This window comes from Pseudoliparis swirei, chromosome 15, assembly GCF_029220125.1.
Source record: "Pseudoliparis swirei isolate HS2019 ecotype Mariana Trench chromosome 15, NWPU_hadal_v1, whole genome shotgun sequence".
Classification (NCBI taxonomy): domain Eukaryota; kingdom Metazoa; phylum Chordata; class Actinopteri; order Perciformes; family Liparidae; genus Pseudoliparis; species Pseudoliparis swirei.
In genome coordinates, this window is record NC_079402.1 from 5979195 (window position 1) to 6001543 (window position 22349).

A 22349-nucleotide genomic window follows, 5' to 3' on the forward strand; every position below is an offset into this window, starting at 1 on the left:
AACCTCTCTAGCATATCTGTCGGTGCACAACAGTACCCCTCTAGGGCCAACTCCTGATGGCCCAGGCTGATTGTAAAAGTCGTGGATAAGAGTCTTGTCTACGATAAATGAAGCAGCTATCCAGCTTCTAGCCTCAGGACCGTAACCCTTCCAGTCTACCAGGAATTGCTTGCCCCTCCCCCTATTACGGACCTCCAGTAGCTTACGGACCTTGTAAACGTCACCCCCTTCAAAGAACTTGGGCGGTGGAGGGGGCTTGGAGGCGGGAACAAGTGTGCTCTCACACACCGGCTTGATCTTACTAACGTGAAACGTTGGGTGCACTCTCAAGGTCCTGGGGAGTTGCAAGCGTACCGCCGGGTTGATGACTCTGGACACTGGAAACGGACCCACAAATCTCGAGCCAGTTTCTTTGAGGCGACATGGGTGGTAAGTCTTTGGTAGAGAGCCAAACCTTTTGGCCTGGACTGTAGGAGGAGCGACCCTGCGATGAACGTCCGCAAAAGCCTTCATCCGAGCTGAACTTGGAGAAGAGACTGGCGACACCAGCCCAAACTCTGCGACAACGTCTGATCATGGCATGTGCCGATGGAACCCTCACCTCTTCCTCGTTGTTAGGGAAAAGTGGAGGCTGGAAACCATTGACACAATGGAATGGAGAGAGGCCTGTGGCCGCCGTGGGAAGGGTATTGTGGGCAACCTCGACCCATGTGAGGTGGTCACTCAGGTGGTCTGGTTCGGGAGGCGAGACAACGTGGCGTAGTCTCTAGTTCTTGGTTCAGACGCTCCGACTGTCCATTTGACTGAGGGTGATATCCTGATGACAGGCTGACGGTGGCACCTATGAGTCGACAAAACTCTTTCCAGAAGGCGGAAATGAATTGTGGACCCTGTCAGAAACAATGTCATTAGGGAATCCATGGATCCTGAACACGTGATTCATCATGACCTCTGCGGTGACTTTGGCAGAAGGAAGCTTGGTCAATGGGATGAAGTGAGCCATCTTTGAAAATCGATCAACCACTGTTAGAACCGTAGTCTTGCCTCTGGATGAGGAAATCCTGTCACAAAATCCATCGAAATGTGTGACCAAGGACGATGGGGAATCGGCAGCGGCTGGAGCAAGCCCATCTTAACTTGAGATGAGGTCTTATTACACGCACACACCGGACAAGCCGCTACATACTCGGCCACATTTTTCTTCATGGATGGCCACCAGAAACGTTGTTGAATCCTGAACATTGTTCTTGCTACTCCCGGATGGCACGAAAGCACAGATGAGTGAGCCCAGTGGATGACCTTGGAGTGAAGAGCCTCAGGAACAAACAGCAGATTGTTGGGACACTCGCTAGGCGCTGGATTCATGACATTTGCCTCTTTAACGTCTGACTCCACTTGCCAGGAAAAGGCTCCGATCACCCGGTTAAGTGGAAGGATGGTCTTGGGCTCTACCGCAAGTGGTTCGGGATCGTAAAGACGAGACAAAGCATCGGGTTGTGATTCTGAGACAGGGGACGAAAAGAGAGTGTGAAGTTGAATCTACTAAAGAAAAGTGTCCACCTGGCCTGGCGGGAGGTGAGGCGCTTAGCCTTTCTTATATATTCTAGATTCTTGTGATCTGTCCAGACTAAAAACGGTTGCTCTGCACCCTCTAGCCAGTGTCTCCATTCCTCGAGGGCAGCTTTTACAGCTAACAATTCCTTGTTTCCACGTCATAATTCCGCTCTGCCGTTGTCAACTTCATGACAGGTAAGCACATGGATGCATCTTGTTGTCTTCTGCAGAACGTTGAGACAGTACTCCTCCAATTCCCTCATTGGAAGCATCCACCTCGACCATAAACTGGCGCTGGGGATCTGGAATGGTGAGTATGGGAGCTGATGTGAATCTATCTCTGAGAAGTTTGAAAGCAAGATCCGCCTGGGGGGTCCACTTGAAGGAACCTTAGGAGAAGTCAGAACATGCAGAGGAGCAGCAACAGAACTGAAATTCTAATAAACTTCCTATAGAAGTTAGCAAATCCTAGGAACTGCTGAACCTTTTTCCTGGAGTCTGGTGTGGGCCACTGGGATACTGCACTGACTTTCGCAGGATCCATTTGGATATGATTAGGTGAGACTATGTATCCTAAGAAAGACACCTCTTCTGTGTGGAACTCGCACTTCTCTGCCTTGACATATAGCTGATTATCCAGTAGTTTCTGCAAAACTTGGCGGACATGGTTAACGTGAGATTTAGCGTCTGGGGAGAAAATCAGTATGTCATCCAGATACACAAACACTGAAATATTCAAGAATTCCAAAACCTCATTCACAAAAGCTTGAAAAACAGCGGTGCATTGCACAGTCAAAAGGCATTACCAAGTACTCATAGTGACCATTCTGAGTGTTGAATCCAGTCTTCCACTCATCCCTTGTTTTATTCTAACCAAGTGATATGCATTTCTTAAATCCAACTTGGTGAATATCTTGGCCGTTGAAGCAGTTCAAAGCAGATGACATGAGTGGCAGAGGATAGCGGTTCTTCACCGTAATGTCATTTAGTGGACTGTAGTCTATGCAAGGTCTCAGAGACCCGTCTTTCTTTTCCACAAAAAAAAATCCCGCTCCGGCTGGAGACGATGAAGGACGGATAATCCCTGATTTGAGTGAAGAGGAGATGTATTCATCCATTGCTGTTCTCTCAGGTCTCGAAATCGAGTAAAGTCTCCCCTTGGGAATGGGGGCTCCCGGTACGAGATCAATGGGACAGTCAAAATCTCGGTGAGGAGGTAGCGACAAGGCTTTAGACTTGTTAAAAGCTTCTTTTAAATCATGGTAACAGGAAGGTACCTTCTGTAGATCAGGATAGTCAGGGTGATCTATAATGATCCTACTAGAGTCTGTTGGTGCATTAACAGGTTGCGAAAGTTTACACCTGCCCTTACAATCCTCTCCCCATTCCTTAACTTTCCCTGAAGGCCAGTCTATGTGAGGATTGTGGATCTTCAGCCAAGGAAACCCCAAAATAATCGGGTACTGATTCGACTCAAAAATATGAAATTGCATGCTCTCGGTATGGTCCTTATTTATAGTAATCCGTATGGGCTCAGTGCAATGGGTAACTGTGAACAACAAGCGGCCGTCTAAGGCACTGGCACTAACAGGATGAGATAGCGGGACAGTTTTTATCTTTAGCTGTTTGACTAGGCCCCAGTCTATAAGGCTTTCGTCAGCCCCTGAGTCTATTAACACACCCTGGTCAATGGTCTGATTGTTAATACAAATGTCTACCTGAGTAACAGGTCGAGGAGGGAAGTCTGCGGAAAACTTGCTCACCAGCGCCTCCTTTTGACTGGTGAGCACGATCTTTTCCCGGGCACGGCGAGTTGATGACCCGGCTGGCGCAGTAGAAACAGCAACCCTCCGTGACGGCGCTGCCTCTCCTCCAGAGAAAGCCTGGTTCTTCCAAGCTGCATGGGTTCACGGAGTCATTCGGAAGTGTAGTCCTCTGATGGTCCGGTAACATGAGCTGGAAATCCTCCGCTGGCGGCGCGACCCTCGGGTAATTCTGGAAGCTGGGAATAACATCTCGGTTGCGTCGACGCTCCTCTCTCTTTCGAAGACGGTTATCGATCCGGATGGCCACAGCGATGAGGATTCCAGATCCCGGGGTGTCTCCAGTGGAGCCAGCTGGTCCTTTATCGGTTCGAAAGTCCTGTCATGAAGGCGTCACGAAGAGCGGAACATTCCATCCGCTGTCCGATGCTGCTGTACGAAACTCGATGGCATAATCAACCACCTGACGGTTGAGCTGACGTATTTGAAACAGTCTTCTGCTGGCCTCCGTAGCAGGCGATGAGTGGTCAAAATGCGCCTCATAGTCTCTATGAAATCGGCCAATGAGTAACATAGTTCGGTGTCTCTAGACCATTCTGCAGTAGCCCAGGCTGCAGCTCTTCCCGTTAAATGAGACACAATAAACGCCACTTTACCATGCTCAGATAAAAAGCTGCTGGGTTGTGTTGAAAATGCAGATCACACTGTACCAGAAAGGCTCTGCAATTCGAAGAGTCTCGGAAAATCTCTCCGGAAGAGCCAGCCGTAATGGGAGGACACAGCCTGACCTGGGTCTCCAGCTGGAGTATTGACAGGCAAATCCTCAGCTGTGGATGACGTCACCGGAGGAGCAGTCTGTTGATGAGTGAAAAATTATTTATTTGGGCAACCAGTTGTTGCATCTGTGTAGATAATTCTTCCTGAACCCCGCCTGGCGTCCTCTCAGCTCTTGTATTTCCGGCTGACTTTGTCCAGTTTTTCCTCGTGATGAAAAATCGTCACGCCCTGTACCGACAGAGCGCGTGAAGCGTTCTTGGGTCGGCTGGGTCCATAATGTGGTCAGTCTGCTCTGTTACGACCTCAGACACTTAGGAAGTAGGACCCAATTGCACGACCGGAGACAGAGATAAAGTATTTGTAAGTACTTTATTTTTCGGTTCTGCAGTGAACAAATGAAAGCGCTCACGTAGTGAGGATCAAAACTTTCAAGAGCATAACATAACCCGACCTGATCATGGCAAAAGACCAGACGAACTGACAAGGAACACTGGGAGACAGGGGAATTTAAGCACATGGTAACAAGACACAGGTGGGACCAATCAGGGGCGGGGCTGACACTGATGAGCATAGGAGACAGGTGTGATGACAGGTGAAAACAATCAGGAAGCCTGGAATGAGAGAAAGCGAACATAAATGACATGAACCTCTCTAGCATATCTGTCGGTGCACAACATTAGTTTACTCCAAACAGATACAGCTGTGTAATAAACAAGTACTACCAACCTTTCTCAATAAATGTATTGTAGTCTTCATAGCCTGCTTCGGTTTCTGCCACCTTAACATACTTCTGACTTGAACCAAATCTCACCTTGACCAGCATATTGTCCTACAAAGAAAAGAAAAAAACATTCATGAAAAGTCTAAAACTCATGTTTTGTTTTCCCCTTGCCTAATCTATGCCACCTGGCGTCGACAGTGTACGACTTTCATACTCCAAAAATGTCCTGACCTGGAGAATGCGCGACCCGCTTTCGTCGGGTTCAGCGGTTTATGGACCCGCTTAAGGAAAACTTCCTCCAGTCGAATTAAAGATTATCCGTGGCTCCATGATTCGGCGTGGTTTACCCAAGGGTGGGGTCCGAATTTCGATCACTTTGGCCGGGTTGAAAATCCCCCAAAAAATCCTCCATAACGGGCGGGTACCCTGGTGGTTTCGCGGCCGACCTCGGGACACGTTCGTCGGGTAAAGCGCTTAACAGAGCCGCTATTGAAAACGTTGGGAGAGTGGCAGCGCCTTGACTTCTGCGACTGCATGGAGCGCCCAGCTCTCCCATCGTTCACTTAAAAGAGCCTGAGCCTGACCTTCTGTTTAGCTAACTATGTGTCGGCCAGAACAGCAAGCTTGCACATCTCTTCACATCTCCATTGTGCAGACATGTTTGTCCAAAGCATGTTTTAATTACTTTACTCCTTCTGACATGTGCATTTTTCTGGTCACGCATTATATCGACACACACAAATGCTAGCACAAGTTCTTGACTGTACATGCTACCTTAGAACGTTAGCCACATGGCAGCCCTACCCACAGACATCGACACATGGACATACAAAATAACTTAAATTGCAAGTAGATAATGCCTACATGATAATACATTGACTTTCCATGTATTTCAAATAACTTCAGTTTAAATTTGAACCAAAACTACGAAAGTGCAAAGAGCAGAGTGGAAACGTGGCTTACCCCGAAAAGTCCCGACACTAAGAGGAAGTAAAGCTAACGGAACAGTGAGATAAATGCAGTCAAAATAAAATGCTCTCGACATTTCACGACAACCCCCACACATTTCTCTGTATTTAAAAGTGTCTAACCTTAATATGAAGCCCAATAGACTTGTTTAAATAATTTAAGAAACACATTTGGGCGAAATGGCAGTAATAAACGAAAAGAAAAGAAAATAGTGGACAACATAGGATAATTGTTAACCTGCCTTCAAAATAAATGTCTGCTTTACCATTACAGAATTCTTTAAAAAAATTACAATTACGGTTCATAATATAACGTGATTGCAACGTGTGTTGATTATTCTAATTTCTTAATGAGAAAAATGTCACTATTCATCCTACTTGGCTAACACCACAGTCTTTGGCTAGCTAAATATTCTTTATGCTATTCGGTTAGCTAAACATGGTGAGCTGGATAGCTAGCTAATGTTAGCTAACCATCAAGGATATACCTTTTCCAACGTTAATGTTACCTGTAGAAATACACACTAGGGTAGAAAATTTAATGAAGAGACATATGCTGAGACATACTTACACACGTATCTTCCGAGTCACAGTTGGAACTAGAACGGGCACTCGGTAGAGCGCATACCTTTGCATATTACAAGATTGGGCATTGAATTATGAACATTTTGGCATTAGTTGAATGCCAATTGGACAAAAATGTATCGTGCTATGGTAAAAAAAAAGATTTTGACCTTTCCATGACCTTGACCTTTGACCCGATTGATCCCAAAATCTAATCAAATGGTCCCCGGATAATAACCAATCATCCCACCAAATTCCATGTGATTCAAGAAGATTTGACCTGTTCATGACCTTTGACCTTGACCTTTGACCCGATCGATCCCAAAATCTAATCAACTGGTCCCGGATAATAAACAATCATCCCACCAAATTTCATGCGATTCGGTTCAATACTTTTTGAGTTCTGCGAAAGATTTTGACCTGTTCATGACCTTTGACCTTTGACCCGATCGATCCCAAAATCTAATCAACTGGTCCCCGGATAATAAACAATCATCCCACCAAATTGCATGCGATTCGGTTCAATACTTTTTGAGTTTTGCGAATAACACGCATACAAATAAATAAATAAATAAATACACGGCGATCAAAACATAACCTTCCGGCATTTTCAATGCGAAGGTAATGATGTCCGAACATGTCCAGTCCACAGAAAATAGTCTGACTGTTTGACTGGCTGCGTCAAACAATCTCCCGCCTCTTTCAAACATGCAGCCTTCTGGGGGATGGGTAACACTAGCTGTTGTGTAAAATCAACACTGTAGAGTTGTTTGCAGATTATGACATTTGACTCCCTGTATTAACACCAACTCATTTTGAACAATAACTCTCTTGGTGTTGATTAACACAAAACCTGAGTTGAAATAACTATATTTTAACACTCAACCCTAACACTGAAAATCCAACACTTTTGATTTTGCTGTGTAGACGGGGAGCCCCCACACATGGAGCCCCTAGACGGGGAGCCCCTATACATGGAGCCCCGAGACATGAAGCCCCCCGGACATGGAGCCCCCAGCGGAGTCCGACGACAAGGTGTGTATACTGCCTCTGTGTCTGCATGGGTTTTCTCCTGGTACTCAGGTTTCCTCCCACAAAACAAAAATCATGAAAGGGTTGTACCTCAATCCCCAAAAGGGAAATCCAAAGAATTAAACACCAAATAATTGTCCTGTCCTTCTGCTTCTCTGGTTCAATATATTTCAGTCGGACGAAGAGGATTTGGAAAAAGTCGTGGAAGGCGTGGAGGCCGTGGCGGCCGAGGAGGCGAACCCTGGAAGAGGCGGATCTTCAGCCCGCGTCACTCATGATGCCACGCCCCTGTAGTTGATAACACGTGTTGGAGTTTGACAGCGACACACCACCTGGACGACACTCACTGGAAGAAAATAGCGGTAGACTTCTACGTTACATTTATTAGCGTTTTATTCAGAAATCAGGATACAAGTAGACATCATGCATGGACCCCCCTCCTCAGCTGGGACCAGTGGCCCCAGCGCTGGAGAGAAGACGACCGTTCAGAGTGTGCAGCCATTTTAAATAGCCGAAAGGACCAGTTCTGATTGGTCAGGAGATAAGGGGGTGGGGTTTTCTCATTGGCTCTTGTTCCTCTGCTTCCGCCGTTGTCGCTCCTTCATTGGTTCTTCTGCCAATGAGTGCATATGTTGTGAAAGTGTGAGAAAGGAAGATGGAATTCACATGTAGCTTCCTTGACTGAGCTGGGGAGTTTTCTAAGATAGTCTTATCTCTTCCTAGGTGGGATGCGCTGTGGCGAGAAGGTCGTTCCCAGGATACTTACAAAGGGCCAGTGTAGGTGTGTGTGTGTGTGTGTGTGTGTGTGTGTGTGTGTGTGTGTGTGTGTGTGTGTGTGTGTGTGTGTGTGTGTGTGTGTGTGTGTGTGTGTGTGTGTGTGTGTGTGTGTGTGTGTGTGTGTGTGTGTGTGTGTGTGTGTGTGTGTGTGTGTGTGTGTGTGTGTGTGTGTGTGAGAGAGGGCTGTGGTTGAATCCGGATATTAAATTGTCAAAGCTGGACCTTTCCTTATCTTATCTGCGCTCAGTAGTTGTCTCTGTGGCTCTCTTGTTCATGTGTGTTGCTTTGTTCTATTCAAATCTAGGGTGAGCGTTGGTGCATAAAGTTCTTTCGTGTGTCACTGTTATCTTCTTTGATCAGTTCAGGCGCCGGAATGCCCTGCTGATGTTTCTAACTCTCGTCCAGTGTTTTTCCACTTTACACATAACATTTATGCACAATACACTAGGCTATGCTAAGCTATAATATATATATTCTTTACACACGCTATGCATCAAAGGAATTCCGCAACTGAATAAAAATGATATTTAACCCTCACAAACTTTTTATACACCTTTTTTTTAAATGTTAAATTCATTGTTACATTTTTAAAAGTTAAAGAACAATATTTTTATTTGGTTGAAAATTCCCAGGTTTGTGGGCCCCTATACCATCTCCAAAGTGCTTAATCCTGTGTCTGTCCGTCTCCGCCTCCCCAGGTCCCTCCGGGTCCACCCCACGTTTCACGTTTCAAAGATCAAGCCCGTCAAGGAGAGTCCCCTAGTTCCGGCGGCTAAACCACCGCCTCCTCCTCGGATTTTGGAGGGGGTCCCGTCTACACGGTGAAAAAACTGTTGGATGTCAGGAGTCGGGGTCGGGGACAACAGTTCCTGGTTGACTGGGAGGGGTACGGTCCTGAGGAGAGATCCTGGATCCCGGCTAGGTTCATTGTGGACAAGGGCCTGATTACAGATTACTATGCACAACGCTCACAGAACCCTGGGCCGTCTGGAGACGTCCCTAGAGGGAGGGGTACTGTCATGTCTCGTCGATTGTGTTAAGTTTTAGGTTTAAGTCCTGTTTTCCATGTCTGCTTTTATTTTGTAGTAACTGTCCTCTCTCATTTCAGAAACTTTATTTCCTGCACTGGTGTTTCCTCGTTAGTGTGATTGTCTGCTCCACCCCTGATTGTGTCCACCTGTTCCCCATTTTCCTCATGTGTCTACCTGTGTCTTGTGTCAGATCGTCTAGTCTCTTGTCTCGTCATGATCGTTCTTTATAGTGTAGTTTTTTGTCCTGGTTTGCTTTTCCAACATAGTTGTGATTTAGTTTTGTACTTTGTTAAAAGTCATTTTCCAGCATAGCTGTGATTATCTGTTTTTCTTATAAACCCTTTTTGATACCCCTGAACTTTGGAGTCGTGCGTTTGGGTGGTCCTGCCTTTTGAGTCGTGACACCCTCTCTCTTCACAGGACCAGCCAGCTCCTCCAAAGCCAGCAAGAAAGAAAGGGTGCCCCCCGAGGCTCCACCACAGGCCGTACGTGAAGAAGCCGCTCAACGCCTTCATGCTCTTCATGAAAGACCAGAGGCCGAATTATGCGATCATAGATAGTCAAAGACCATAGAAGAAGTGTTTGCCATGTTCTACCAAGTCGTAGAGGATTGCTCCGTGTTTTTGTTCGTTTGTACTGCAGAATTTTTATCGGGAAAGGTCAAGAAGATGACTGATGACATGCCAGCGCCCCCAGACATGGAGCCCCTAGACGTGGAGCCTCTAGACGTGGAGCCCCTATACATGGAGCCCCTATACATGGAGCCCCTATACATGGAGCCCCCACACCTGTAGCCCTGATACATGGAGCCTCTAGACGGGGAGCCCCGAGACATGGAGCCCTTATACATGGAGCCTCTAGACGGGGAGCCCCTATACATGGAGCCCCGAGACATGAAGCCCCCCGGACATGGAGCCCCCAGCGGAGTCCGACGACAAGGTGTGTCCTCTGTGTCTGCGTGGGTTTTCTCCAGGTACTCAGGTTTCCTCCCACAAAACAAAAATCATGAAAGGGTTGTACCTCAATCCCCAAAAGGGAAATCCAAAGAATTAAACACCAAATAATTGTCCTGTCCTTCTGCTTCTCTGGTTCAATATATTTCAGTCGGACGAAGAGGATTTGGAAAAAGGCATGGAGGCCGTGGCGGCCGAGGAGGCGAACCCTGGAAGAGGCGGATCTTCAGCCCGCGTCACTCATGTTGCCACGCCCCTGTAGTTGATAACACGCTATGCATCAAAGGAATTCCGCAACTGAATAAAAATGATATTTAACCCTCACAAACTTTTTATACACCTTTTTTTAAAATGTTAAATTCATTGTTACATTTTTAAAAGTTAAAGAACAATATTTTTATTTGGTTGAAAATTCCCAGGTTTGTGGGCCCCTATACCATCTCCAAAGTGGTTAATCCTGTGTCTGTCCGTCCGTCTCCCCAGGTCCCTCCGGTCCACCCCACGTTTCACGTTTCAAACATCAAGGAGAGTCCCCTAGTTCCGGCGGCTAAACCACCGCCTCCTCCTCGGATTTTGGGGGGGGTCCCGTCTACGGTGAAAAAACTGTTGGATGTCAGGAGTCGGGGTCGGGGACAACAGTTCCTGGTTGACTGGGAGGGGTACGGTCCTGAGGAGAGATCCTGGATCCCGGCTAGGTTCATTGTGGACAAGGGCCTGATTACAGACTACTATGCACAACGCTCACAGAACCCTGGGCCGTCTGGAGACGTCCCTAGAGGGAGGGGTACTGTCATGTCTCGTCGATTGTGTTAAGTTTTAGGTTTAAGTCCTGTTTTCCATGTCTGCTTTTATTTTGTAGTAACTGTCCTCTCTCATTTCAGAAACTTTATTTCCTGCACTGGTGTTTCCTCGTTAGTGTGATTGTCTGCTCCACCCCTGATTGTGTCCACCTGTTCCCCATTTTCCTCATGTGTCTACCTGTGTCTTGTGTCAGATCGTCTTGTCTCTTGTCTCGTCATGATCGTTCTTTATAGTGTAGTTTTTTGTCCTGGTTTGCTTTTCCAACATAGTTGTGATTTTGTTTTGTACTTTGTTAAAAGTCATTTTCCAGCATAGCTGTGATTATCTGTTTTTCTTATAAACCCTTTTTGATACCCCTGAACTTTGGAGTCGTGCGTTTGGGTCCTGCCTTTTGAGTCGTGACACCCTCTCTCTTCACAGGACCAGCCAGCTCCTCCAAAGCCAGCAAGAAAGAAAGGGTGCCCCCCGAGGCTCCACCACAGGCCGTACGTGAAGAAGCCGCTCAACGCCTTCATGCTCTTCATGAAAGACCAGAGGCCGAATTATGCGATCATAGATAGTCAAAGACCATAGAAGAAGTGTTTGCCATGTTCTACCAAGTCGTAGAGGATTGCTCCGTGTTTTTGTTCGTTTGTACTGCAGAATTTTTATCGGGAAAGGTCAAGAAGATGACTGATGACATGCCAGCGCCCCCAGACATGGAGCCCCTAGACGTGGAGCCTCTAGACGTGGAGCCCCTATACATGGAGCCCCTACACCTGGAGCCCCTATACATGGATCCCCGAGACATGGAGCCCCCACACCTGTAGCCCTTATACATGGAGCCTCTAGACGGGGAGCCCCGAGACATGGAGCCCTTATACATGGAGCCTCTAGACGGGGAGCCCCTATACATGGAGCCCCGAGACATGAAGCCCCCCGGACATGGAGCCCCCAGCGGAGTCCGACGACAAGGTGTGTATACTGCCTCTGTGTCTGCGTGGGTTTTCTCCTGGTACTCAGGTTTCCTCCCACAAAACAAAAATCATGAAAGGGTTGTACCTCAATCCCCAAAAGGGAAATCCAAAGAATTAAACACCAAATAATTGTCCTGTCCTTCTGCTTCTCTGGTTCAATATATTTCAGTCGGACGAAGAGGATTTGGAAAAAGACGTGGAGGGCGTGGAAGGCGTGGAGGCGAACCCTGGAAGAGGCGGATCTTCAGCCCGTGTCACTCATGATGCCACGCCCCTGTAGTTGATGACACGCTATATGCATCAAAGGAATTCCGGAACTGAATAAAAATGATATTTAACCCCCACAAACTTTTTATACATCTTTTTTTTATGTTAAATTCATTGTTACATTTTTTAAAGTTCAAGAACAATATTTTATTTGGTTGAAAATGTGTTTGTTTTTTAATTATCAATTATCAAAACACATGCCCCGGACTCAGCCAAACCACTTCCGGGAGTGAACGCTGGCGCGTCTAGCTGCCGCTGCTCTCCGGTCGTTTTATATTTTTAAAGTTTTCTACGATTTTTTGCACAGTTTGCAGCAGACCACCTACTCCTGGCGAACGTGGTACTACTAGTCTCTATCCTGGGCTTACTGTCAAGCCGTTTAGTTTAGTTAGAATTGTGTTTACAGCGAGTTTGTCGTCCTACCTACCCGAACGCTGACAGCTACGCTGCTCGGTGAACATCTGTCCGTGGATCATGTGGATCTACAAGCTTGCTGTGAGCTTTGTGCTCTTGTGGACTGTCCTGTCCTTCGTAATACTCCCAGTCTCACCCCTGATCCACTACTTGAGCGCGGAGCTCCTCCAATTCAGATTCCACCGATCTGCTCCTCCGCCTATACTATACCACTTCCCGGACACCGCTCGCCACCCCCGCCGGAGGTACATTCACCGCGGAGCGGGACGATACCACCGCATCGATAACTCCACTGCCATTAACTCATTCTGGTCCTCCACCCGCCGCCACCCTCCGAGAAACACCCGCAGGAAGGTGGACCACAGCACGTTAGCCAGCCTAGCCAGGTCGGCTAACGTTAGATTTACCAACCAACACTCCGACGTCAACTTTGGATTGTTCAACATCCGTTCCCTCTCAGGCAAGGGACAACTACTCCAAGACCTCCTCCTCGACCACAAGTTGGACTTTCTCTGCCTGACTGAGACGTGGCAAACCCCTGACGACTTCTCTCAGCTGAACGAGTCTGTTCCACCTGGGTTTGTTTACACCGCACACCCCCGTCTCACCGGAAGAGGAGGAGGTCTCGCGATACTTCACCGCGAGACTTGGAAGGTCTCATCAGTATCATTGCCAGTATCCCAGACATTCGAATCTGTGGCTCTACAACTGAATGGTCCTACTCCAACCGTTTTAGTCAATATTTACCGCCCACCCAAACCAAATAAGGACTTCATCAATGAATTCACCACACTTCTCACACACATCTGTTCACTGTCTCCCAACATAATTCTGTTGGGCGATCTGAATATTCACATGGACAACACTAATCATCCCCTCACTAAGGACTTCACTTTTTGCTTGGACAGTTTTGGTCTCCTACAACATATTCACTTCCCCACCCACTCTAAAGGTCACATTTTGGACTTGGTCTGTTGCTCTGGTCTCACTCCCCTCAACTGTTCTGCTGTCGATCTCCCTATCTCCGACCACATGCTTATTTTATTTAATTTAAGTTTAACATTATCCAAATTCAAACAGTTACGTGTCATATCCTTTCGCAACATCTCAAACATTAATCTAGCTGACCTCACAACAGGCATTGACAGTTTCCCCATCATCACCCCCTCACACACCTCGGACCATCTGGTTAATCTTTAAAATGATAGTCTCCATACTCTGCTGAACTCACTTGCTCCCCTCAAAACCCAGACTGTCTCGTTCCCCCACTCTGCCCCCTGGTTCTCCCCTCACCTCCACCAGTTGAAAGCCAAAGGACGTCAGTTGGAGAGGCTTTCCACCAAAACCGGACTCACTATTCATAAACAGATGCACCATGCCCACATCCTCCTATACAAAGATGCCCTCTCCTCAACCAAATCACAATACTTTACAAACAAAATCACTGCTGGTGCTGGGAACACCAGGACCCTTTTCTCTGTGGTCAATAATTCATTCCGCCCCCCTGATTCCCTTCCCCCTCACTTCTACTCCACTGAACACTGTAACTCCCTAATGTCATTTTTTAACACTAAAATAGCTGCCATCCATCAGCAACTGACCCCTCATACGTCCTGTTGTCCTTCTACTTTTATTCCCCCCCCCCTCTCTGTACCTCTATCCTGCTTCCAACTCCCCTCTGCCATCGTTTTATCAAAACTCATCCAGACTTCCAAGCCATCCACCTGCCAACTCGACCCCCTCCCATCCTCCCTGGTCATAACCTCCCTCCCCTCTCTGCTACCCCTGATAACAGCTATCATCCACTCCTCCCTCACCTCTGGTTCTGTCCCATCACCTCTCAAATCTGCTGCTGTTACTCCAATACTCAAGAAACCTGGTTTAGACCCCAACATTTTCAATAACCTCCGTCCCATTTCCAACCTACCATTTCTCTCTAAAATCCTAGAAAAAACAGTGGCATCTCAGATTCAGACTCACCTCTCCAACAATAACCTCTATGAACAGTTCCAGTCCGGTTTTCGCCCCCGTCACAGCACAGAAACAGCCCTCATCAAAATCTCAAATGACCTCCTCATGGCAGCGGACTCTGGACTATTATCAATCCTCATCCTCCTCGATCTGAGCGCCGCCTTCGACACCATCTCCCACTCCATCCTCCTTGATCGACTAGCCTCCATTGGAATTTCAGACACACCCCTTTCATGGTTTCACTCATATCTCTCTGGCCGTACTCAGTTCATTCAGTTAAAATCATTCACATCACATCCCCCCCTCTCCTCCGGTGTTCCCCAGGGCTCTGTCCTTGGTCCTATCCTGTTTATCATCTACCTCCTCCCACTTGGACTCATTTTCCGCAAACATAACATTCAATTCCACTGTTACGCGGACGACACCCAACTCTATGTTTCCTCCAAACCCTCTTCCACGTTCCGCCCCTCCCTCTGTGCCTGTTTACAGGAAATCAAAGACTGGATCACCTCAAACTTCCTCAAATTGAACAGCAATAAAACCGAGGTTGTCCTCATTGGCTCCAAGTCCACTCTCACCAAGCATCCCAGTTTCACCCTTACAATAGACAACTCCTCGGTCTCCCCCTCTCCTCAGGCGAAGAGTCTGGGTGTCGTCCTCGACTGCACACTGTCATTCCACACTCACATCAACACCACCATCCGGTCTGCCTACTTCCACCTCCGAAATATCAACCGCCTCCGCCCTTCACTCACACCCAACAGCACCGCAATCCTGGTCCACTCTCTTGTCACCTCCCGCTTGGATTATTGCAATTCCCTCCTCTTTGGTCTCCCCCAGAAACTCCTCCATAAGCTCCAACTGGTCCAGAACGCTGCTGCCCGCATCATCACCAAAACCCCTTCGATCTGTCACATCACCCCTGTTCTACAACAACTCCACTGGCTTCCCATCAAACACCGCATTGACTTTAAGATCCTGCTCCATGCATTCAAGGCCATCCACAACCTCGCCCCTCCATACCTGTCTCACCTCCTCCAAATCAACATCCCCACCCGGTCTCTCAGGTCTGCTTCCTCCATCAACCTGACTGTCCCCCCAGCTCGTTTGTCCACCATGGGGTCACGAGCCTTCAGCCGCTCTGCCCCTCGCCTATGGAACTCCCTCCCCCCTGACATCAGAAACATTGACTCTATCACTTTATTCAAAACTCACCTCAAAACTCACCTTTTCAGGCAGGCCTATGGCTGACCTGTTCCCCTCTTGGTTGCTCTGCTGCAGACTGTTCTGCTTTTTAACTGTTTTGCTTTTTAACTGTTCTGCTTTTTAATTGTGTCCATTTTTAAATATGTTGTACGGCGACCTTGAGTGCCTTGAAAGGCGCCTTATAAAATGAATGTATTATTATTATTATTATTATTATTTGGCTCCATACAGACACCTTCCTCTTTCTGTCTGTGTGAAGTTTGTATATTCTCTGTGTCTGCGGGGGGTTTCTGGTCCTCTGGTTTCCTCCCACAAATCCCCAAAAATCTTCAATTTCGGCTAATTGTAAACTCTAAATGATCAACTTTAATCAATGAGAAACATGTAAGAGTTTCTCCCTTTTAGTACCTAAACAAAATAAATGTGAAAGAAAATAAATGTTTCTGCCTCTCCGGTTCAATATCTACTGTGTGAATACAATTGCGTGACATGATGGTGACGATAAAGAAGAAGTGCTGGCATCTGTATAAGTTGTGATTCTCAGTAAACTGAAGCTGATCAATAAAATGATCAATTTTACATCATGAAAGAAGTTCCAAATGGTATTTTGGGTTAACGACAGGAGCTGGTTCTGTAGAATTATATTCTTCTTTTAAATCACTTCTTAAAACCCATTTTTATATAACAGTTCATAAGTGATCTCGTCCTTTTATGCAGAACTTTGATACCCCTAATTTAGTGTCTGTTCTTTTATTTATTTTTTATTTTCATAAATATATTTTTTTACATGTTATATTTGTTTCTTACTATTCTATTTGTTTTTCCTTGACTCTGTAGAACACTTTGTAAACTTTGTTTTTAAAGGTGCTATATAAATAAAGTTATTATTAATATTACAGTAAAAAAAACATCTAATCTTCATCAATAGAGCGTATTCACTCCCGTGACCACAACAAACTCTGGCGGCCATGTTGGGGTCCCACCACGTCATTGTTTTGCTTGTTTGTATGCCGCTCTTCCCTTAGAAATGACCATTATATCCTGAAGGAGACACGATTTCAGTTCAAAGCGGTGTGCCTTGTGATTATGGTACTGTGCCTCACTGTTGGATGTGGGACTAATGATTCAGAATATGGGTTTATCAGCTCAACAAGACACGCTATTAATTCAACTTGTCATGCATCTACTTCGGCTTCACTCGGCGTATGAGCGTTAGGACTGTTCTCATGTGTTTCTGTTGATACATCGGGTTGTGGGCACGTTTCCATTGACACACTCTCGTCAATAATCCCTTTTTGCTTTTTTCGCCAAGCGAAAATCAATGTCTTTCACTTGCGCAAAAGGAACTGTGGATGGAAACTTGGGAGGAAGCCATGAACATGGCAACTCCGTCGGGCGATGTCTGCCTTTACTCTGTGATTCATTTCAAGGTAAAATAAAACACTCGCTCCATGGGAACAGCACTCAGCACGGCCAGCCAAACAGTCACTGCTGGTCCTGAATGAGCACTGGAAGCGGCTTCATCCAGACACTCGTGCTGGAGGCGGAGCTGTGCGACTACGGATCATTGTATGAACCCAGACACGGGGCGCTTGATGTTCCGACATTTGTGGTATTTCCACAACAAGTATAACGCAGAAATAGTTGTTAATGTCCCATACACATACACTTAGACACGCACATGCATACACACACGTACAACCACACTTACACACATGCATATAGTCACACATGCACACACATACATATACACACACGTACGGAGATGAGTTGCTCCCGGTACAGCGCCACCAGGCTGGAGGGCAAAGACACGCAATGAGACCACCGGGACCGGAGAGACGGAACAGCGTCAACAAGGAACTACAAGGAGGCTACAGCGCGTGTGGGTGTTTGTTGTTGTTGTGGTCACTGTTGCGCCAATGCTGCAACCTGTGCACGATGAAACACAATCGGGCTACACACAACACGCACCACCTGCATGAGACTTGATGTCCGTGTTCACCGACTGACAAGTAACTGTTTAGGAACATCCAGGACAGTGAATGCTACATAAACACAATAGTTGTGTTATTGTAAATCATCTATGTTTAAATATGTAACACACAGATTGTGTTCACTGTGCTGACACAGTGACTGTGTTGGAAGCGTCTTTGACCCGATTCTTTCTGTTCCGGAGCTCACGATACATCCGGAGCACCGCGCTCTTGATATCCGGTGTTGCGGATTAAGAAGCGACCGTGTTAATAGTCGTGATAGACCAACTGATCCGTTTCTCCAGGTTAATATCTCTGTATACAAATAAACTGAATTGAATTGCATTGTATGTTGTGGTGGGGAGCTGGTTCTAAGCTTCTACCCAATCAGATGAAATGTTAAGGTCAGCCCCGCCCACATACACCGTCAACATCAGCCAGTTATGGCCGACCTTAAGAGCGACAGTGTGCTCAAAAACAAACAGACACACCTCATGTGCATTTGGAACTTAATCTTTATTACAAATATCTCTCAATTTAAACGTCTCGCATTTTCACATCAAGAAATGATCCAGATCACCACATTCTGAGACAACAGCAGTCGAACAAAGTGAGATCTTTCCTGAAGAGATTGTCAGCCTCCGCTGGAGAAGGAAAAATAATTAACACCAAGCTCTCTTTTAATAATTGCCATTCCACCAAAGATGAGAGTAGATGCTACGACTTTTTTATAAACTTCCAACAAACACTGTCCAGACTTCATCAAACACATCAGACCATCAACAGTACAAAGATGAACGAGTCTCACATGATCCTAATCTGGCCCCCCGAATTGTGATTATTCAAGGTGCTCTGGGTCACATATCCATCTTACTTTGTCAGAATATCTTCAATATTTAATTCCCCGTCACATCGGAAAGTGGCGCTGCTATTAAAAGATTGGCAACGTTCCCCGGCACACAGCGATGATGCCGTGCTGTGGAACATTTCTGGAAATATTATAATTATTAGGAGTCGGACCCAACATTATTTCTGGAATGCATAAAAAAAAAAAAAAAAAGTGATTCGGCTTGAAATATAGTTCAGACGAGTCAGCGTTATTCCTCCGATGCCAGTCGTGCTGCAGGTGTACATACATTGTATGCATATTCTACACTACCAATAAACTCTGGTTCTCATAGTGCAAAGCTAATAAAAGTTTGAAATATTTTTTTTTTTAAACAAAATGAATTCCTCAAAAAGAACATATATATTATTATGGTGTGGTGGTCGTGACTCTAACCAACCAGCTGCTCTTTGTGCAACTCCTGACCACAACACTGCAACCAACAACACTGCAACCAACTAAAGAAAGTGACAACAAACCACGTCATCAGCCAAAGTAGAACAACAAAAGAAAAAAGAACACCACGGAGTATTCTCACAAATGATAATATGTGCGCTTTGTCAGTAAATATAACTCGACACGTTCTCAAGGTTAACAGGAATGTGAAAACAGTGGAGAACCTCCTCCTCTTCCTCCTCCTCCTCCTCCTCCTCCATTCTTCAGCTTTCGGTCCCATTTTCCCAGAGTGACCATTTGGGCTGGGCAATATCTGGATTATTTTCCTTCTTTTTTTCGTGACACCAGACTAGATATCATCTTAGATTTTGGATATTGTGATGTGGCGCGAGTGTTTTTTTTATTTTAAAGGCTGCATGACATCATAAAGGCTGCCCTTGCTCACTCAGTCGTAGTACCTCCACATTACTGATCTCAAATCTGGTGTTTTGGGGATTCTCTCCTCATGGCCCGGCCCTAACTCCCCTTACATTTCTGTTCGTCTTGACCACAGATACGTCAACAAAATGTCCCACCTCCATTATTACTGCCTATATCATCTACGAAGCAAAGACGGCGTTGCTGACACCTACAGAGGGCAATCAGTGAACACATTTTAAAAAGGCAGGTTACGTGGGATTGGAATTGCCGAGCGACATTTATCATCCTGGACAGATGTGCACAACAACTGGACACAAAGGGAGTGGACGACATAGAATCTCCGAGCCATTTGTAGCCTTTGCTTAAAAATCGTGGATTCCCATCCAGGACCCCGCCAGAAGAATTCCTCTGCCGCCTCGACGTAACAAGTGGAGCTGATGTTTTGTACACTCGCTGTACAGGGGTACACACGGGGAGCGGATTTCTCAATGTCTTCAATCAGATGGGCTTGTAGAGCAACGTGGTCACGTACTTTTTCTTGTAGCGGTGAGTCGCGCTGAGCACCATCACGCCATCCTGTGACCGGGGAGAGAAAGACGACGTGGAAGAAAAAAGAAAATAGACTTAAAAATAAATACAACTCATGAGAAACAATGGAAGGCATGCGCGTGGAACCGAGGGGAACAATGTTATCAGTCGTCACCACGCGCGGCGTCGGGATTAATGGCGGGGCCGCCGCCCACTCACTTCTAATAAAAACAGGGTTCTTACACATTTTGATCAGTGGATTTCCAGGACTTTTCCATGACTTTAAACCAAATTTCCATGACCAAACTGAAATCTCGGTATAAACATGAAAACTGTCGAAGATGTTGCGTATTGAGAGCTATCACTGGCTTATAATTTGAGCGTCTGTCTTTAAAAAATATATTAATTATTTCAAACTCGGCGTGAATGAACATGTGATTTTAACAAATTTCCATGACTTTTCCAACATTTTTATGATTTAAGTTTTTTCCATGACTTTTCCAGGCCTGGAAATGACCATTTTAAAATTCCATGACTTTTCCAGGTTTTCCATGACCGTACGAACCCTGTAAAAATAAACTGAATTATCTCAACGGGTGGAAATGTCGACCACGACGACGCTTTCCCCCCCGACGTTGGGCTCGTGCCTCCGGTACACTTCCTGCTTCCTGCAAAGACGGTCTGATGGAGAAGTTTGGATCAAACCTGCCGGTTTCTCCCCAACATCTGTGGGCCATTTCTCAAAAATAACTTTCACCTTCCGATGGATATGTCAATAAGACACGAAAAAAAGAAAAGCCGGCATCTGTCCTTCAGCTCTATCGTCATCATCGACATGCCATAGATACAATCTGCTGAGCTCGCCAACAGCTGCAGCGGCTTCTCAGTTTCTACTCAAAACGCCAACCAGAACACTAAATACATGTGTTTGTTTGTTGGTGGCTTTACCTTAATGGAAAGAGCGTAGAGGTGGTTGAGCATGACGTGGTTGGGTTCTGGGAGGAGTGCCGGGTCACACTGGATCGGAAAAGAAACGGAAGGAAAAAAAAGGAGACTTTCTTTATCTTTGCAATGAGCAACCTTCACGTTGCACATTGTTATTACATTACATGTCATTTAGCAGACGCTTTTATCCAAAGCGACTTACAATAAGTGCATTCAACATGTACGTTGTATGACACCTGACAAAAACGTGACTATTTCAAGTTAATGCATCACAAGGACGTGACAAATAAAGTGCCAAGATGAATCAATAAAAGAGAACAAGGAGTTTATTATTTCAGCAAAATCCACCATGGAAATAATTGGCACTACGTCTCCCGGCTACTTACAGAAATTCCAGTGTCTTTGTTGAGGATGACCTGTAGCAGGTGAGGCGGGAGGATGGGCGGAGACTTAAACTTCTCTTCCTGTTTAGGAACATATGCGTCCTGATGATACGGCCCGGGAGGAGAGCTGGAGAGGTCTGATTGGGAGGGAGTTGGGGGGGGGGGTTATAATCCGTTTCATAATCAGGACCAGACATTTTAATTAGGTATTAATGCCATTTAAGTTGTAACCGATTTAATTCACTTGAGGATCATGGTGCATGATTCAATAACGTTTATTTCCACTTTATTTGCCTTAATTCAAAATATAAAAAAATAAAACAAATGGCATTGTGTCCCGGCGATGGGGCCCCGCCCCCCACAGAGTCGAACGGGGCTCGTCCGGCACTCACCTGACATGTCGGAGCATTTCTCCGAGTCCACCATGAGAGCGTCGAACACCTCGAAGTCCGACTTCCTGACCTGGATGATGTTGTTGATCGTCCCCAGCTCACTGGTCACAACCGGCTGCGAGGAAACGGCAGTGACAAAAAATTGACAACTTGAAGTGCGGAAATCTAAACGCTGCCGGACGCGATTTGTTGAACCGACTGCCTCATGGATCCGGTATGATTCACTCATGTAATACTCGCCTCCACTGGGTCGTGCGTCCACTGGCCGTCCACGTAGAACTTGTACTGGTGCTCCCCTTCCGGCAGATCAACGATGGCCACAAAGGTGTTCTGACTTTGGACACGGATGACAAAAGAGGGAAACGTTCGGCGCACACAAGTCGAGTTAACACAGCACGTCTCCTCAGCCTCATTGACAATTATGATATGAATGAACAACTCATTAACCCGGGTCGAGAAAATGACAGAGAGGTGGAGGGAACGTTTGGGGGGGTGTCAATTCACACGGTTTTCATTCATCAAATAAAAAGGTGTCATCATGGAAAAACAATCTTCATATTTGCACTTGAATGGTATTAGCTTGGACGAGAAATGGCAAACGATGTCCCCATAACAACAGTGCTCCTATTGTGGACCTGAAATATAAGAACCTGCTCAGGGACTACAGACGA

General features: G+C 46.2%; 1 protein-coding gene across 2 annotated transcripts in view; it reads right to left on the minus strand.

Moving 5' to 3' along the window:
* LOC130204894 (5'-AMP-activated protein kinase subunit beta-1-like) overlaps positions 1 to 22349 on the minus strand; it is a 29519-nt gene that overhangs the window by 4694 nt on the left and 2476 nt on the right. The window contains exons 4-9 of one of the 2 annotated variants that reach the window (XM_056431882.1): positions 21919 to 22012; positions 21679 to 21793; positions 21290 to 21423; positions 20907 to 20975; positions 19963 to 20006; positions 4821 to 4923 (exon numbers count right to left, since the gene is read on the minus strand). In XM_056431882.1, coding sequence (XP_056287857.1) covers positions 4902 to 4923; positions 19963 to 20006; positions 20907 to 20975; positions 21290 to 21423; positions 21679 to 21793; positions 21919 to 22012 — 478 coding nt within the window. In that variant the 3' untranslated portion in view covers positions 4821 to 4901. Of the gene's footprint in view, positions 1 to 4820; positions 4924 to 18225; positions 20007 to 20906; positions 20976 to 21289; positions 21424 to 21678; positions 21794 to 21918; positions 22013 to 22349 lie in introns of those variants that run through there. The other variant, XM_056431881.1, reaches the window with a different exon arrangement.